Source organism: Betta splendens, chromosome 19 (genome assembly GCF_900634795.4).
Source record: "Betta splendens chromosome 19, fBetSpl5.4, whole genome shotgun sequence".
Classification (NCBI taxonomy): domain Eukaryota; kingdom Metazoa; phylum Chordata; class Actinopteri; order Anabantiformes; family Osphronemidae; genus Betta; species Betta splendens.
The window spans coordinates 12815078-12830254 of NC_040898.2; the positions used below are offsets into that span (position 1 = coordinate 12815078).

At 48.3% G+C, this 15177-nt stretch overlaps 2 protein-coding genes across 2 annotated transcripts; one reads left to right on the forward strand and one right to left on the reverse strand.

Moving 5' to 3' along the window:
- The first annotated feature begins 3357 nt into the window (after positions 1-3357).
- On the forward strand, positions 3358-12404 carry entpd1 (ectonucleoside triphosphate diphosphohydrolase 1). Its single transcript, XM_029133490.3, has 10 exons — positions 3358-3587; positions 7656-7777; positions 7979-8096; positions 9259-9409; positions 9636-9795; positions 9865-10068; positions 10210-10467; positions 10554-10667; positions 10752-10889; positions 11872-12404. Exons 1-10 carry the CDS (start codon positions 3572-3574, stop codon positions 12076-12078), a joined length of 1488 nt encoding a protein of 495 aa, XP_028989323.1. The 5' UTR covers positions 3358-3571; the 3' UTR covers positions 12079-12404.
- A 117-nt stretch (positions 12405-12521) lies between these two features.
- On the reverse strand, positions 12522-14748 carry LOC114845458 (potassium channel subfamily K member 1-like). The gene is made up of 4 exons (XM_029133491.3): positions 14240-14748; positions 13673-14077; positions 13266-13601; positions 12522-13091 (listed from the first exon to the last, which is right to left on the reverse strand). The coding sequence occupies exons 1-3, from the start codon at positions 14589-14591 to the stop codon at positions 13315-13317; spliced, it is 1044 nt and encodes a 347-aa protein (XP_028989324.1). The 5' UTR covers positions 14592-14748; the 3' UTR covers positions 12522-13091; positions 13266-13314.
- Between the last annotated feature and the right edge of the window lie 429 nt (positions 14749-15177).

Here is a 15177-nt window from a genome sequence, read left to right on the forward strand (position 1 = left end):
TTAGGATTAAGCGGCAGAGTTCTTAAGAGTTCTGACTCCTCGTTTTGCACGTTATGTAATTACATGAAAATAAAAGTTTCACATCCACTTGAGGCCACGTCACATTTACAGTGTAAAAAACAAAACAAAAAACAAGATACATTTCAAACTTCTCAGAACTAGCACAAGAACTTCCTCTTTTAGACTTTTAAACAAAACACGAAGTAAAAGGACATGTGTCATTTTCTTATAACTGCGCGTTTATGTGAAGCCTTCAAGCATCCAGTCAATGTCAGAAAGGAGCACACGGGGCTATTTTTGCCAAACAATTATGTTTCTTATCTGGCAAAAAAACAAAAAGTGACAAAAAGCCTCTTTGTTGACAATTTACACTTCCTCTGGGACGTGGCGCCATGGCAACGCTCCCCAGCAGGAGGGGCGGTGGGTCAACATGTGTGAAGAGGTCACACAGTATGAATTATTTATTAACGCTAAGTGACTGTACTATTTTATCTGACCCCAAACTAATTATATGTTGTCAATCACAATGCTCGCCATTTTCTCTCTAGCGTAATATGGAACACCAGTGATTTATTGGCGGGGGGGTGGGGGGGGGGGGGTCCTGAGCCGAGAAGACTTGCTTTCATGTGTGGGAACCCAGAATTTCCTTTGTTCAGTCTGTCACTTTCCCATTTTATCCCCTACTCCTTCCACCGCCGCCTTACGCCACTCACCCACGCACTCATCGCTATCAGACGCACAGCTTCTCACAGAAATCGAATCCATCTGATAAGAAAGACTCTGCAAAGGAGCACTTGTTTAAATGACAGGACGATGGAACAAAATACAGGGAGTTGATCATTACCTCAGCTAAACAAACACGTACTGTAGGTTTCATGGCCATTCAGCAAATAGTTATCAGGACTTTCATTTTAAGCTGCTAGGGTTCATGCTGACACTGAGCCGACACACCTCACCCAGAACCAAAGCTGGAGCCAAAGTGAGTCGTTGCCATCTGACAGAAGTCAAACGTGGTTTTGAGGATGTCAACCAACGGCGTCAGCACAATTTTCTCTTTTACCCCCATCACCCTGTGATGTGGATGAAGAAAAGAGAGAACTGGAACACTGACATCCTAAGAATGAACCGGAGATCCTGTCTGACTGTCTGTCAAGACGTCCTCGCTGTCATGGCAATGACCTTCATCATCTTCCTCTTTCTGCCACTCTTTCACAACGCTGCATCTTTCTACCATTCTCCACAGGCACTTTAGGGCTCGTGGTGATTCGATCAGACAGCTCTCACGGCAACGTTAACGTGACAGCGAGCCCTAAAACGCATTACTACGGTTATCCTGTTTCTCTGTCAGGAAACCCAGTCAATGCAGAGAGCCGGGCCTCGCTGAGGGAAGAGTTCAGTGATACGACAATGAAACCAGAGCTCGCGTGCAGGTAATTCATGGAAAACAAAATTCCTTTAAGCTGCTGGAGGATTTGTTACTGTCAACAAAGCTAATGAAAACACCAGCGCCAACAATGCATTCATCAACCTCTCACATGCCCACTGACGGAGCCTTGGCAGGAAGAAAAATAAACTGAACAGTCGAGTCGATCCCACAAAGCAGAAGTAGCTGATAGAACAGCAGATAATATAATGGGTTAAAGAAGCAGAAGGTCTATTTCATGAAGGCACCACATGAGAGAAGAGATAGAACTGACCAACACTCTCCTCCCTTGATAAAGAGCATGAACGCTCTCATGATCGATACTCCTTCAGCCTCTCGACCTTTTAAACCACGGCAGAAAACGCCTTTTCAAATTATTATTTTCCTCCCTTTTCTTTTCTGAACCTCAGCTCAACCTTAGAGTGGTTGATTGTGGCCCAAGAACTTTTGCACTCAATCTTATGTAACAGCACATATTCACACACACACACACAAGACACTTGTGTTGAAGTTCACGTGCAACAGTTTAATTATTAGAAACCTGATTGTTGATATCTGAGCTGAAACATGCACATCATCAGATAAACAGAATGTGATGCATAGTTTTTATGGCTTTATTTGATTAAAGTGCTGCCTCCAGATTGAACGCCTCGTCAGCAGGAGGCCAATTCAAATTTAGATTTATCGATGGCCTTGAAGCAGCGATTGCTGATCAAACTCCATGACCTTTCCCGGTGACCCCGTTGACCCTACGTTTGACTAATTGTACTTGGGAAGTGCCAACATTTTCCATCAGCAAACACCTTTAAAATGAGGAAACAATTTTTGCAAAGTGGAAATAAATAGAAAAATGACATTGGGACTGCTCACATAGTTCTCCCACTTCCAGTCATCGGACGACATCGCACATACTGTGCTAATGCATCTGCTCTACTCAAACAAAGCCAACGCAGAACTTACACAAGGAAAGCTCCACTTAAGGAGTAACAGGAGGCATTCATCACTTTAACGTCCCAACCAGCAGCTGCATAACGTCATTCGCCATAAACACTGTAGATGTGATTTAGGAGCGACTCTGCGTTCCTCACATCCATGTCAGCCGCCTTCGTCTACAGTCATTCTCCCAGTGCTTTGTTTCTTGCTCTGATGGGCTTATTGTGTTATCTCCACACCTCTTCGGGCTTCATGCTGCTCTTCCAATCAAAAGCAATCAAATGCAAATGCACCACTCCAATCTAAAGGTTTTCACTACTGATGCTGATGTGATCCTTATAACGTGGGCAAAACAAAGCATCTGCTACAGGGAGATGTTCTATTGTCCTGGTTAAAGTTTACCCAAGTGTGTGAATCTCAATCAGATCCCCTTGTGACCATGACTCTGAAACAAACAGGCCTTTGTTTTTCAAGCCTCGATGAGACAAGCTTACATACCAACATGCAGGTAACGGATGATGCACCAGCCCTGAACTGAGAGCTTTGTGCTGCTCTGGTGATAAATCTCCACCTAATAGCACTTACAGTGAGCTTTATAAGCTCCTTTTTTTAGGTCTTCAGGACCGTTAGGCCTTTTTTCCAGTGTTAACGTTACATCTGTGTGAGGACAGCGGGGCTTTATGGGCTTCAACAGGAAACGGAGCTCACCCCCAGCGTTTTTCTCTAACATCTCTCCAGCTTCGGCTCCGGCACTGCTTTCATGTTTGACCCACTTTACGAGACAGAGACCATGACAAAAAGGAAGAGAGACACAGGGATAGGACACCAGCGGAGGGGAGCGCGAGAGTTGAGGCGCAGACATAGATGAGGAGAGAGCCACAGCAGAAAACACAGGAAGAGTGAGAGGGCGAGAGAGAGAGGGCGAGAGAGAGAGGGCGAGAGAGAGAGAGAGAGGAAGAGGAAGAGAAAGGGGTGAACACAAGGCAAAGCTTAAAGGCGCCGGCAAAGAGGGGAGTGGGCTGAGCCAGAGGGAGGAGGGAAGCTCCTATCTCCTAATAAAGCGAGTGCATGTGAAAGGAGGTGCTGAGAAACGTTAGACTGAGCAGAGAGCTGCTGCGTTGCTGGAGAGAGAGAGCGAGAGAGGAACAGAGAGAGAGAGAGGAAGAGAGAGGCAAAGAATAGAAAGAGCATTGTTTTACTGCTGAAAAAGAACCCATGTCTGCACAAAGAGGTAGGTGGCACACGCATGCACGCACATGTAGGAAACCCATGCTCGTATCCAGCGGCAGCACTGCATGCATGCACGTGTGTGTGTGTGTGTGTGTGTGTGTGTGTGTGTTGTAGAGGATGGACGTACTGTAGCTGCAAGTTGAAAGTCCGTCCTAGTGATGCCTGCGCTCGCGCGGCCTCTCTCTCCAGGTTTACGGCACGCTGAGTAATTGCTCGACGTTATCTCTAATTTTATTTGACTGGACATTTGCCGCTAAGCCTCCAACCGAACAAACGATAAGATTGGCTTCAGTGTCAGAGTTCAGGCGTGAATTAACATACACACAGATGACTATTTAACGGTGAGGATGCGACACCTGGTTCAAGAAGCGCATAAAGTCTATACATCTTTATAGTAAAAATCATTTATAACTGAAGCCAAGTTGAGAACTTCTTCCAGTTCTCGGCGCTCTCTTTCTCCTGTTTTGCCGTGAGCGGTGACGCTTCTCCCTCACAGACCACATTCAGCCTGTGGACGCTTCCCCTCCGTCATCATATGATGCTGCCAGAGGTTCCCCTTTTCAGGAGGCGCTTTCACATCATCAGAGTTCCTCAGTCGACGCTTAGTGTCCTTCAAAGGAAGAACAACGCGGCGGTTGCACAACCTCAAACCCGCTGACGCTCATTTCATCTCTTCCCACTATGACAGTTTTACTTCAGTAAAGGTTAATGTGGCGTTGGGCGCCTACGCGCACTTCTCGACACACAAGCTTGTGATTTGCTGAAGACCGACCGCAGCCCCCCGGTTCTGAGACCTGCTGCTCTCTCACCTCCATCATACAGAAACCACAGCTGATCGCCGGCCGCCGTCCGCTGACTCATCGCCACACGCGGCCTCCGCGTATTCGCCGTCTGCTCTTTCACTCATTTACTTTTACGCGTTCCCACGTGAAGACGTTTATGAGGTTGTTTTAGGTGAGCAGGGGCGGAGGTGACGCCGTAAAAGAGTAACGCGGAACCGACTGGGCCTCAACACCAGGACCATTAAACAGCTGTAAATCTTAAAACAGCTGAGCTTCAGCTTCAATAAGCGCTTTAACGTGAACTGTCGGTCACAACAAGGTCTCAGAAATAATTGTAATAGATAATATTGAGACCATTTTATGCCAGAGCGGACATTCTTGGATGACCTACGGTCTGTATGGTCCTTGAATGCCTCATTGTCTTTTGATTTATCACCTGGTGACACCTTAAGGATCAGGGAATAAATATGTTCTAACCTGCAGCTTCTAAAGTACAACTTTGAGTAATTTGAGGGATTTCTATATGAACCAATGGAGACAGAACTCACTGAGCAGGAACATCAGTTTCCACTGGTGTTGTCATTTACCACCCTTTTTTTTGTCCACCGCCGTCTTTCCTCGGGCCAAAGTCTGACGAACCTCACCTTGACGACACGATTACAAAACCAAAATGGAAACTCCGCCGCACGTGTGTGAAATTTGTCTGTGTGGACCTGCGTTTGTGAGTCATTTGTTACACTGGGCCTGTTTGGACCTGTGTGTGCTGGCGGTGGCATCGGGAAGTGAGCAGACAGCTGTGTGCTTCCAGCTCAGAACCGGGTCAAACAGCAGGTCACGGTGACCCGTTGTAGGAGCTGCTGTCTGGTTTCAGGTGAGCCGTGTTTTCTGCCTCAGCGCGTGTTCGGACCTATATTTAGCCACAAACACCACTCACCCTATGTCACACTGTTACCTGAAAGCAATTTAAGGATGAACTGGAAATTGCCTTCTGTGAAACTAAACCTTCCATCTGTTGCAAAACACTTTAGAGACTTGACGTAAGGAAGGTTGGTCCAGACTTTACAGCCCTAATGGACCCACATCCTCAGACTTTGATTTGAATTATAATAAAACAAGAGATTTTAATATGACTCATATGATTAACACCAGGCCTGGATGTTTACTCACTAACCACACGGCAGTTGTTCTCACACATTCTATATATGCGAGACAAGCCGCTGCAGAAACAGACATTGTTGAACCAGTAAACATGTGTGGCAACCACATGTGCCACCAGTCGCCCTTCACTGCAGCTGCTCGGCTTCGAGGCGACGTCTGATCGCGTCACTGCAGCGAAGCACCGCACCGGGCTTTTATTCTAGTGCAGACAATGACATCAGCCACTGCCACGCACTTCACTGGGTCCCACCACTGACTCTGGGGCTCAGTCCCATTTTCATTCAGGTCAAATTTTACCTTAAAAATAGTTTTAGGTCCATTTTGTCTTTTTCATGCATCTTACAACTTCCTCATGTGATGTAATGCAGTATTTAATTACTCTCCTGACCTGTAAACAAACAGCCCACTCTGACTGTTGCACAAGCAAAGTTCAAGCTTATTTTTCTGACTTGACATAGTCAATCAGTTACAGCATGTGTGCTAGTGTGTGCGCGCATACTGTGTGTGTGTGTGTGTGTGTGTGTGTGTGTGTGTGTGTGTGCGCGTTTGTGCCGCGCTTATTGCTACACTTCACACTTGTCGTGAGAAAGGCGCGCGAGCAGAGGGAAGTAACGGCCAAAAGGGGTCCGTGAATGCGTCGGCACATTTGCATGCAGCTCATGGTCGGGGCTTCGCACGCACACGTACGCGCCCCAGAAAACCCGCGGCCGTAGAGACACAGGAGGCTCGGAGGAGAGCAGGGGATTCCGATCCGTCACAGACGTGACATCACAGCCCGCTGCTCATAAAAAAACAGCCAAAGAAGGAGTCCCCCACTCTCCCTCCCTCCCTCCCTCCCTCCCACGCATCCCAGAGGCCGAACAGACAGAATAAGTCCCATTAGCTCACGGAGCGGGTCCTCTCTGCACATGCTGGTGCGCCGACATAGAGCAAAGCCGCTGCGGCCGAGTCGCCATAGTGACCGGTGGCGCTGCCCGGCGCCGAGGGAGGAAATGCCGAGCTAAGAGCCGCGCGAACACACACAAGCGGCTCTATTCTGGTGCCCCGTCCAGAGCTGCCCTCCTCTTATCGCTCGGCTGCCTCCCTCGGCCCATTCATTCCCGCTGTCCTCCCATACGTCCCCTCCCTCCCCCCTCCACTTCCACTCTCTCCCTCCCTCCGGTGTCAGTGCTAAGTTTAGTGAAGCCGACGGCGGAGGTGAGTGCTCTTTCCCCTCTCTCTTCGGGCCGCGTTTACTTTCAGCGTGCGTTTCCGTGGCTGCGGATGCTGCGGGTGCGGTGATACAGCGGCAGAGGTGTGGCAGGTGTGTGCGTTCGGGACGTCAGGTTGCCGACCTTGCTCTGTGCAAGCTTGTATGTGGTGCGAGAGAGCGCGAGTGTGTGTGTGTGAATAATTTAGTCGTCATGCTAACATGTTTTTATCAGCTGAGGCCACCTGCCACCTGCGACGCCCTTTCCTGTCCATTTATAAACTGAATATACAGCACGAGCATCCGTCTGTATGCGTAGATCAAATCCCTTTGGTAAACAGTGGAAACTGGATGAGTACTTAGAAGGGAACGGGAAAAGCTGGCAGCAGACAAATATATTCAGGATTAGAATAATATCTGCGACAGGATGACGATGATGATGATGATGATGTCGTAATAAGTGAGCCTTTCCAGAAAAGGCCAATTCTAACTAAATTCATTAACTGTGATGAAGGCCATTTGTTCTGTATCCACACCGTTTCTCAGCGTGACCCTTGTTTACATTCACATCGAGTCATTTTTCGAGCTGGCAATCTTTGTTGATCCTTTCTGAACACTGAACACCGCCGAACACCTCGGTGCCGTTTGCTTTCAGGACGCGCTGCGGCCGAAAATAACGGCCCGCCTAGAATCAATGAAACACTTGGCATAAGTTCAGACACCGCAAATCAGAAATCCCTCTGTCGTCCTTGGTTACGAAACAACACGGCCAAACACTCTCCGCAACCTCTCAGCCTGGTTCTCATACATACGAATGCACGCGCTTTGATATCCCCCACATCTGGCTGCAAGACTCCCTAACCCCCATGTCCCCCTCTTTCCACAACCCTCTCGCCTCCCCTTCCTGTGTGTCCGTCTGTCTTTCCGCCCCCGCTCTCAGAGATGAAAGAGAAGAACCCCTGGCCTGTGACCATCATCATCATTGTGATTGGTGTCATAGTGATTGTTGCCTTGGTGACGGTAGCGGTTTTGCAGAATATGCCCCTCTCCCAAAAGTACAAGGTAAGAGAAAAGGTTAAAAGCCCAACCATGACCATCAAAAACAGCCCAGAGCTCATGATAAGGAGGCATCTGCTTTGGTTACTGTATGGATATGTTAACTAGTCCTGCTTATCAATAAGGAGATAACAGAAGCGTCTAGTTGTACAACCCTGGTTCAGAGTCAGCATCACTGAGCTCGCCTCTCTGTCGCCTCTGTCTCAGTATGGGATCGTGCTGGACGCTGGATCCTCCCACACGGCGCTTTATATCTACGAGTGGCCGGCGGAGAAGGATAACAACACTGGACGAGTTCAACAGACACACGTCTGCAAAGTCCAAGGTACAGGACGCGGCTCAGCGCCGCTCAGTCTCTAACTTCAACTTTTAAATGTTAGAGGAATGCTAAGAATAGATCTGTTCTTATTAATTAGGGTTTTTTTTGTTAATAACTGACAGATGACTTCTATATTAAGAGAGGTTTCAGAGCATCTGCTGCTAAAATCTATGAAAAACTCATTAACATTTACAACTTACAACTAATGAACCTGTAATGATTTATCGAAGCTGTGAAGGCTCATTAAAAACCACTAACACTTTATTCATGACTCACTTTATAATCCACTGAATAAAAGCGCTGCGTTAGTCATCGAGTCGGAGTTAAACTCTTTTCAAATGGATTTTGATACAGCAAATGTTTGTATTTTGGCCCCAATGCAGACTTATGCTTTAAACCTTCTGTGTGCATCAGTTTATTCAAATACATGAGACAAAACAACCCTGTAGGGACTTCCTCAGCCAAAGAGGATCCTTCTACGCAGCCATTTGCTGTTGCTGAATTATTAAAGCGTCGTGTACTGTAACAGACTGTACCTCGCTCTGATTCATGCTAGAAACAGTCCTTCCCTGCCCGGGCTGAGTTAGCTGCCTGCAACAGTGAAAGAATACATTCTACTCCAGTCAGGATGCATTCACCAACAGGAAACCACCACACGCACACGTCCACAGTCTCACATTGTTTCCGACTTCCAAGGCCACAGCGGCGGCTCAGTGTGACATAACACGCTCTCCGTTTCTCCACTGTGCACAGAAAATCCCCTGTAAATACTTATTACTGCACCAAAGGTGTATTAATCCACTAAACATAGCTCAAAAACACCTGAACTAACACTTAGCTCAGCACGAGATGATAACACCTCTCCTCAGGTTTCGCAGTCCACAATCACGGCAATTATCCCCATTAAGATTGGGTCTTTTCATTTTCCCATTACAAAAAGCAGAAACTTGGAACAGAACTGAAACGAGAATTAAAAACAATCTAACAAAAGACTCTCACGCCAACGTTAAGCACCTGGTCACACATTTTGTCGCGCATTAGAACAATTCCTATGCAAGTATAATAGACTGCAGGTTCTTCACACACCACGTTTTTCTACCGATGACCTTTAGCTCCGCTTATCACTGAGATTTACGTCCAGCCCTCCTCTTGACATTCTGCTCCTCAGGTCCAGGTATTTCCTCCTATGCATCGGAACCCTGGAAAGCGGGGGAGTCTCTGATGGCATGCATGCAGGAGGCCCAGCAGCGGGTGCCCGGCAAAAGACATCTGGAGACCCCTCTTTACCTGGGGGCAACTGCAGGAATGAGATTACTCAAGTATGGCACCCATCTGAACACCGTGGCCCATAAAACACATGCTTCACTAAAAACACACAAGGTCTCGGTTATTGTGTGCAGCCGTTTCCTCTGCCTTTGATTTATCTCCACTTACATTTTATTGGCAGAGCAGCAAACCTGTCACTGTCAAACCTAATCTATTACGACAGCGTCCATTTATTATTTACGAGGTGACGTATTGATTCGAATCCATCTGCGTGTGCAGCATGGAGAACAGCTCGGCGTCGGATGCCGTCTTTCGGGCCGTGGAGCGGAGCCTGCACACGTTCCCCTTTAACTTTCAGGGAGCTCGAATCCTGAGCGGCCAGGAGGAGGGCGCCTTCGGCTGGGTCACCGTCAACTACCTGGCGGATCGTCTTGAACAGGTTAGCGTCCGAGCTAGCGTCGTGCCCAGGCTGGATGCACCTTCGTAAAACCCTTTGTCTCTGCTGCAGGGCTTGGAAACCACAGGTGCTCTTGATCTGGGCGGGGCCTCCACCCAGATTAGCTTCGTATCCAGTAATTACGATGGATCGGAGTCGCCGAGCAACTCTGTCACCTTCCGGCTCTACGGAAACAACTACAACCTGTACACCAACAGCTTCTTGTGCTACGGCAAAGACCAGGCGATGAAACTGCTGCTAGCACAGCAGACCCTGGTAAACACTCCTTTGGTTTCTCTGTTCATGTTGCCGTACTGACTCTTACTTGTTTTTCAGGGCTAAATAAGCAAGTAAAAGAACAAATCATTGCTTCCTGTCTCCGTCGGTCACCCCCCCCTATTGTTCTCTCTCTCCCAGTTAGCTCCAAAAACAATAGTAGATCCCTGTTTCCACCCCGGCTACAGCGAAGCCGTGTCCTACTCAGGCCTCTACGACAGCCCCTGCGTGTCGAACAGGAAACCCCAGGGAGCTCCTGAAGCCTTCAATCACACAGGGAGCGGAAACTTCCTACAATGCCAGGACGTCGTCAAAAGTATCTTCAACTTTACATACTGCAAATACAGCCACTGCTCTTTTAACGGGGTCTTCCAGCCGCTCTTGCAGGGGCATTTTGGGGTAATCCAACACAGACACAGTCACATGGATCCGTCCACATATAATGTATCTAGGGATGTAACAGATTTCCTCCTGTCTCACTGCAGGCATTCTCTGCTTACTACTTTGTCATGGACTTCCTGAACCTGACTGACACATCCATCCCTCTGACAAAGGTCAAGGAAGTCATATCGAGCTACTGCGCTACCCCTTGGGATGAGGTTGGGACATATTTATTTATAATACATCCTGTCATATCACACTTCTGTATTTAAACCACATCCTTTCCTTCATTTGGACTGCAGGTAAAACGACAGCATCCTGGTGTCAAAGTGAAGTACCTGGCTGAGTATTGTTTTGCTGGAGCATACATCCTCACGCTGCTGACAGAAGGGTACAACTTCACCTCAGACAGCTACACCCAAATAGAGTTCATAAAGAAGGTCAGTGGAAAGTCCAGACCAGCCCTTTCCGGCCACACACACACACACACACACACACACACACACACACACAACACACAACACAATACTCTTAATCACAATACAAAGACATCCAGTAGCAGTAAGTAAACATCAGGTTGTGGTGTTTTGGTCATTGTGATATGAAGAAGCTGAAATCCAGATTTAAACTGACAAGCTGGATAAAAGTGAAATACAGTGTCCTGAACTCAAACCAAGCCAAGTTAAAAAAGACCTTATATGGAGAAAATATAAATGGGACTATTTAGAATTTTCACAAAGCCAATATTACAGAAATTATGTAAATAAAATATACTTTCTCATTATCTACGGTATATTTATTTCAAATAGACAAGATGCTAAACATGCCTCGTTTACCTTTTTAAACATTATCAACGTTATCACGTTGGTGAATTAGGCTGAAGCTGCAGCAAACGCACGTGCAACACAACAGGACACTCACCGTTGACTCGGACGAACTGTAGAGTAATAAACGGCCGCGGCAAAGAAGCAGCTTCAGCGAAAAAGTCCGTCTTCAAAAATGTATTCATTTGAAAATCATATTATTCGTCATGGTCATTGTTGCTCAACTATTTAGCATCATTACTGTCCCAAGGGGGTGAAGAGCCGCACGCTCGCGCGCACCTGCATGAGGTCATTAACCGGTTTCCGGTTTCCGTTCGGCTGCTTCCTGTCAGACAGGTGGGAACGGGCTGTGACGATGCGGAGGACATTAAGCATCGCTTCCGTTACTAGTAGCTTTCTATTTGAAAAACTGAAATTTGAGCAAATATATAAAAAAAATATTTCATTAATATTTTAGTACCAGTCACTCAAAGCTTGTAAATACCATATAAATATTTAATTTAATGGGTGCAGAAAACCCGTGTTTCCCCAGTTACACTGTGGGCGCCTCTGAACAATCCTGACTCAGTGACGTCACTGCTTCCTGTGTTGCACCCAGATAAAAGGCAGTGACGCAGGCTGGACGCTGGGCTACATGCTGAACCTGACCAACATGATCCCAGCGGAGGCTCCCGACTCTCCCCCGCTGCCCTACGCGGGCTACGTCTCCTTCGTCACCGTCATGGCCGTGCTCCTCTTCGTCCTCGTCATCGTCAGCACGCGGCGCTTCTGGCTTCGCTGCTCCAAGCGGCCGCAGATCGTGTAAACATACGCTGTGTGAGTGTGCGGCGATGAGGGAATGCTGTGAGTTTGTGAAGGTGCTGGAACAGGCAACCTTTCCGTTTTTCCGGCCGTCGTGGAGAGGTCAAAGGTCAACACCTGCTGCACATCAACCGTCACGCAGCTTATGAACTCAAGGACATTTCTCTTGCAGAGGATGGAGCTCTGCTGTCAGGTTGAAGGACAGATCCTGTTTGTGTGTTTGAGCTTGAATGTTGAAATAGAGTGAACATCTGTGTGATGTATGCACGTCTGTCTGCATGTCTGTTAAATGTATATGATCATGTACAAATAAAATATCTCCTGTTTACATATGATGTTTGATTTGATTGTCATGTCAAAGCAATTATACCATCTTTACTTATGCATGATCTATTTACATTTAATCCTGAAAGGATAAGAATCCCATAAATAAGAACAACGACAACATCATTGTTAGAAAACAAGTCTTCTCTTGTTTTATAAACTGTTCATCAAGTGAGTAAAGCAAGTCTGCGAGTTGCAGACTTAAACTATTGTGCTGTTTCTTCAGTTCCTCAAACCTGTAACAGTTCACAACATGAATATAATAAATACTATTCCCCCCTAAAAAACCTCCCTCAGTCATAACCTTGGAAGAAACTCTACAATAAGCATTTGCATATATAATGAAAGTGCTGCCCTCTAGTGGCGATAGTGAATATTGCAGAATGTTTGCTACAGTAAAAGAATTAAAAAGGTGTTTGCCAGCCCTTTCCTAACGTTCTACTTGGATGCCTTCAACACAGTGCACAACAGGCCGTCTGATAGCGTGCCTGATTGTCCCGGTGCCGCTTTACAGCTTCATGCAAGCAAATGTCCTATGCAAATAACACAATAGATTCTATAATGCACTAAAGAGGGTGTGAAGTCCAACAGAGCAAACTGTGCCAATACGGACCACGGCAGGAAGCAGAACCTGATGGGGCTTCCCTCCCAGGGAGCCCGGCCTTTCCTCTGGGTCACAGACAGAGCGGTTATCTGCAGGGAGGGAGAACAGAAAACAATGCCAGCCTGATAATCTGTGGGTGGTTCCTGCTTTAACACCGCAAATGTGTGTGGGTCTTGGCAACGGCTGAGAGCTCAGTCTTTAATGCACTTAAGTGGCTGAGCTCAGAGCTTAGACATAGTGTGACTGCTTCTAGTCATACATACTATTAACATTCAGCTGCGTGGGCGTTGTTGAATGTGATGCTGAGCCCCATCAGTGCTTCTTCTTAGCGGCTGATCCGGTCGCCGCGGCGCCGTCCCGTCGGAGGGACGCCGCCTGTTCCGACACCGACGCGATGGCGGGCAGCTGATCCGCCCCGCGGTCCGAGGGCTCCGTCAGCTGCTCGCTGGCGTGGTCGCGGCCGACGATGCGGGCGGTCTCCGCGTCCAGCTCCCGCACGTCGTCGCAGTAGAACCTCCGGCGCACGCGCTTCAGCTGCGGGAGCTCCCAGCACGTGTCCATCGCCACCAGCACGAACACCAGGCCCAGCAGCAGGTAGGCTGCGGGAGCAGACAGGGTGGGAGCAATGCAAACGGCCGCCAACAGGACCAGCCCGCGGGTTCAGACTCACCTGTGATGGTGAATCTGTACAGCTGGGGATGCGGGTTGGCGTCGTCGCTCTGGTCCTCGCCGGGGACGTAGTCCCCGAGTCCAATGGTCGTCAGGGAAATGAAGCAGAAGTACAAGGACTCCAGGAAGTTCCAGTCCCTCTCCAGGCCGGCGAAGATCCACGCCGGGACCACGAGGAAGCACAGCGCGATGAGGGCGGCGAGGCAGGCGGCGTGGGCGGCGGCGAGCGTGGCTCGGGGCACGGCGCACCGGTACTGCAGGTAGGACAGGGGCCGGTGCGTGGCCAGGACCATGATCCTCTGCACCACGGCGGAGAGGAAGAGCAGCGTGACGGGGATGCCGGCGAGCGAGTAGACGATGCAGAAGGCCTTGCCCTCGTTGGACAACGGGGCCGTGTGGCCGTAACCTGCAGACACGTGCCTTCATCATCATCATCATCACCTTCATTTATGTTATGTAAATAATGGCACAAGGGGGAAAAAGTTGTATTTGCTGACAATGCATGTTTTTATTTTGCACAAATACTGTAATTTATACTCAGTTTGCGTGTAAACCTCCCCAGGCTCACCTGTTGTGGTCAGCACGGTGCTGGTGAAGAACAGGGCCGACACGAAGTCCCAGTTGCGGCGCGTGCTGTTGCCCAGCACCGACACCCCGTAGCTGTTGGCCTCCAGCGCTCGGCTCAGAAGCTCCTCCAGACGCGCGTCGGACACGCACGTGTTGTTGCCGAGGAACTCCCGCCGCGCCGACTGCAGCTCCCGGCGGAGCTCACGGTCGTACGGCAGCTCGATGGCGGAGAAGACGCCGGCGCCGACGAGCAGGTACAGGATGTACGCGACGAGCAGAAGCGCAAAATTGAGCGCAGACTGGCGCCCCTCCGCAAAGCGGGCGCAGCAGCCGTCGGTGCAGATGTGCGCCATTCGCCCGGGTTGTAAAGGTTATAAACCGAGTTTCCCTCGACTGGACTCGCCTGGTTCCGAGAAACGCCCGGTGCCAGAACTTCTGGGCGAAGCAAAGTAAAAGAAAGTTGTCTTCCTGATTCTTCACACCTGATTGGACGTGGGACGTGACGTCACGGACTCAGGTAAGGACGCACAGAGACGACTGTGTGTGCGTGTGCAGCTATGTCCGACCGGACTTTCAGGTTTGGAGATGGCATTTTCACGAGCCTCGTCGGGTTACATTGTTAACAACCACGTTAACCTCAAATGCTGCAATCAACACAGGATTGATTAAATCATCAAAACAATAATCAAACAACGATGAGATTCCATAACCTAATATCATAGTGACTTTGTGAATCCTGCCTTCAGTATTTGTTTTTATTAACAGCTATGTTTGCAGAATTATTTATTATAATGCGATATTTTGTAGCGTATTCCTAAATTTTATTCAGTTACACCTCAACTAACTTTTGGACTGACTGTTCTATTCCATTTATTAGTAGTAATAATTGTTTTTACCGCTAGACGGCGCCAGAGACCACGTTTACAGAATACAAAAAGA

Coding starts and splice junctions, on each gene's coding strand:
- entpd1 (XM_029133490.3), top strand. Junction 10,069..10,209: donor TGCTAGCACAGCAGACCCTG/GTAAACACTCCT, acceptor TCTCTCTCCCAG/TTAGCTCCAAAAACAATAGT. Junction 10,668..10,751: donor GCGCTACCCCTTGGGATGAG/GTTGGGACATAT, acceptor TTTGGACTGCAG/GTAAAACGACAGCATCCTGG.
- LOC114845458 (XM_029133491.3), bottom strand. CDS start 14,591: ATGGCGCACATCTGCACCGACGGCTGCTGCGCCCGCTTTGCGGAGGGG. Junction 14,078..14,239: donor CACCGTGCTGACCACAACAG/GTGAGCCTGGGG, acceptor ACGTGTCTGCAG/GTTACGGCCACACGGCCCCG. Junction 13,602..13,672: donor GTACAGATTCACCATCACAG/GTGAGTCTGAAC, acceptor CTGCTCCCGCAG/CCTACCTGCTGCTGGGCCTG.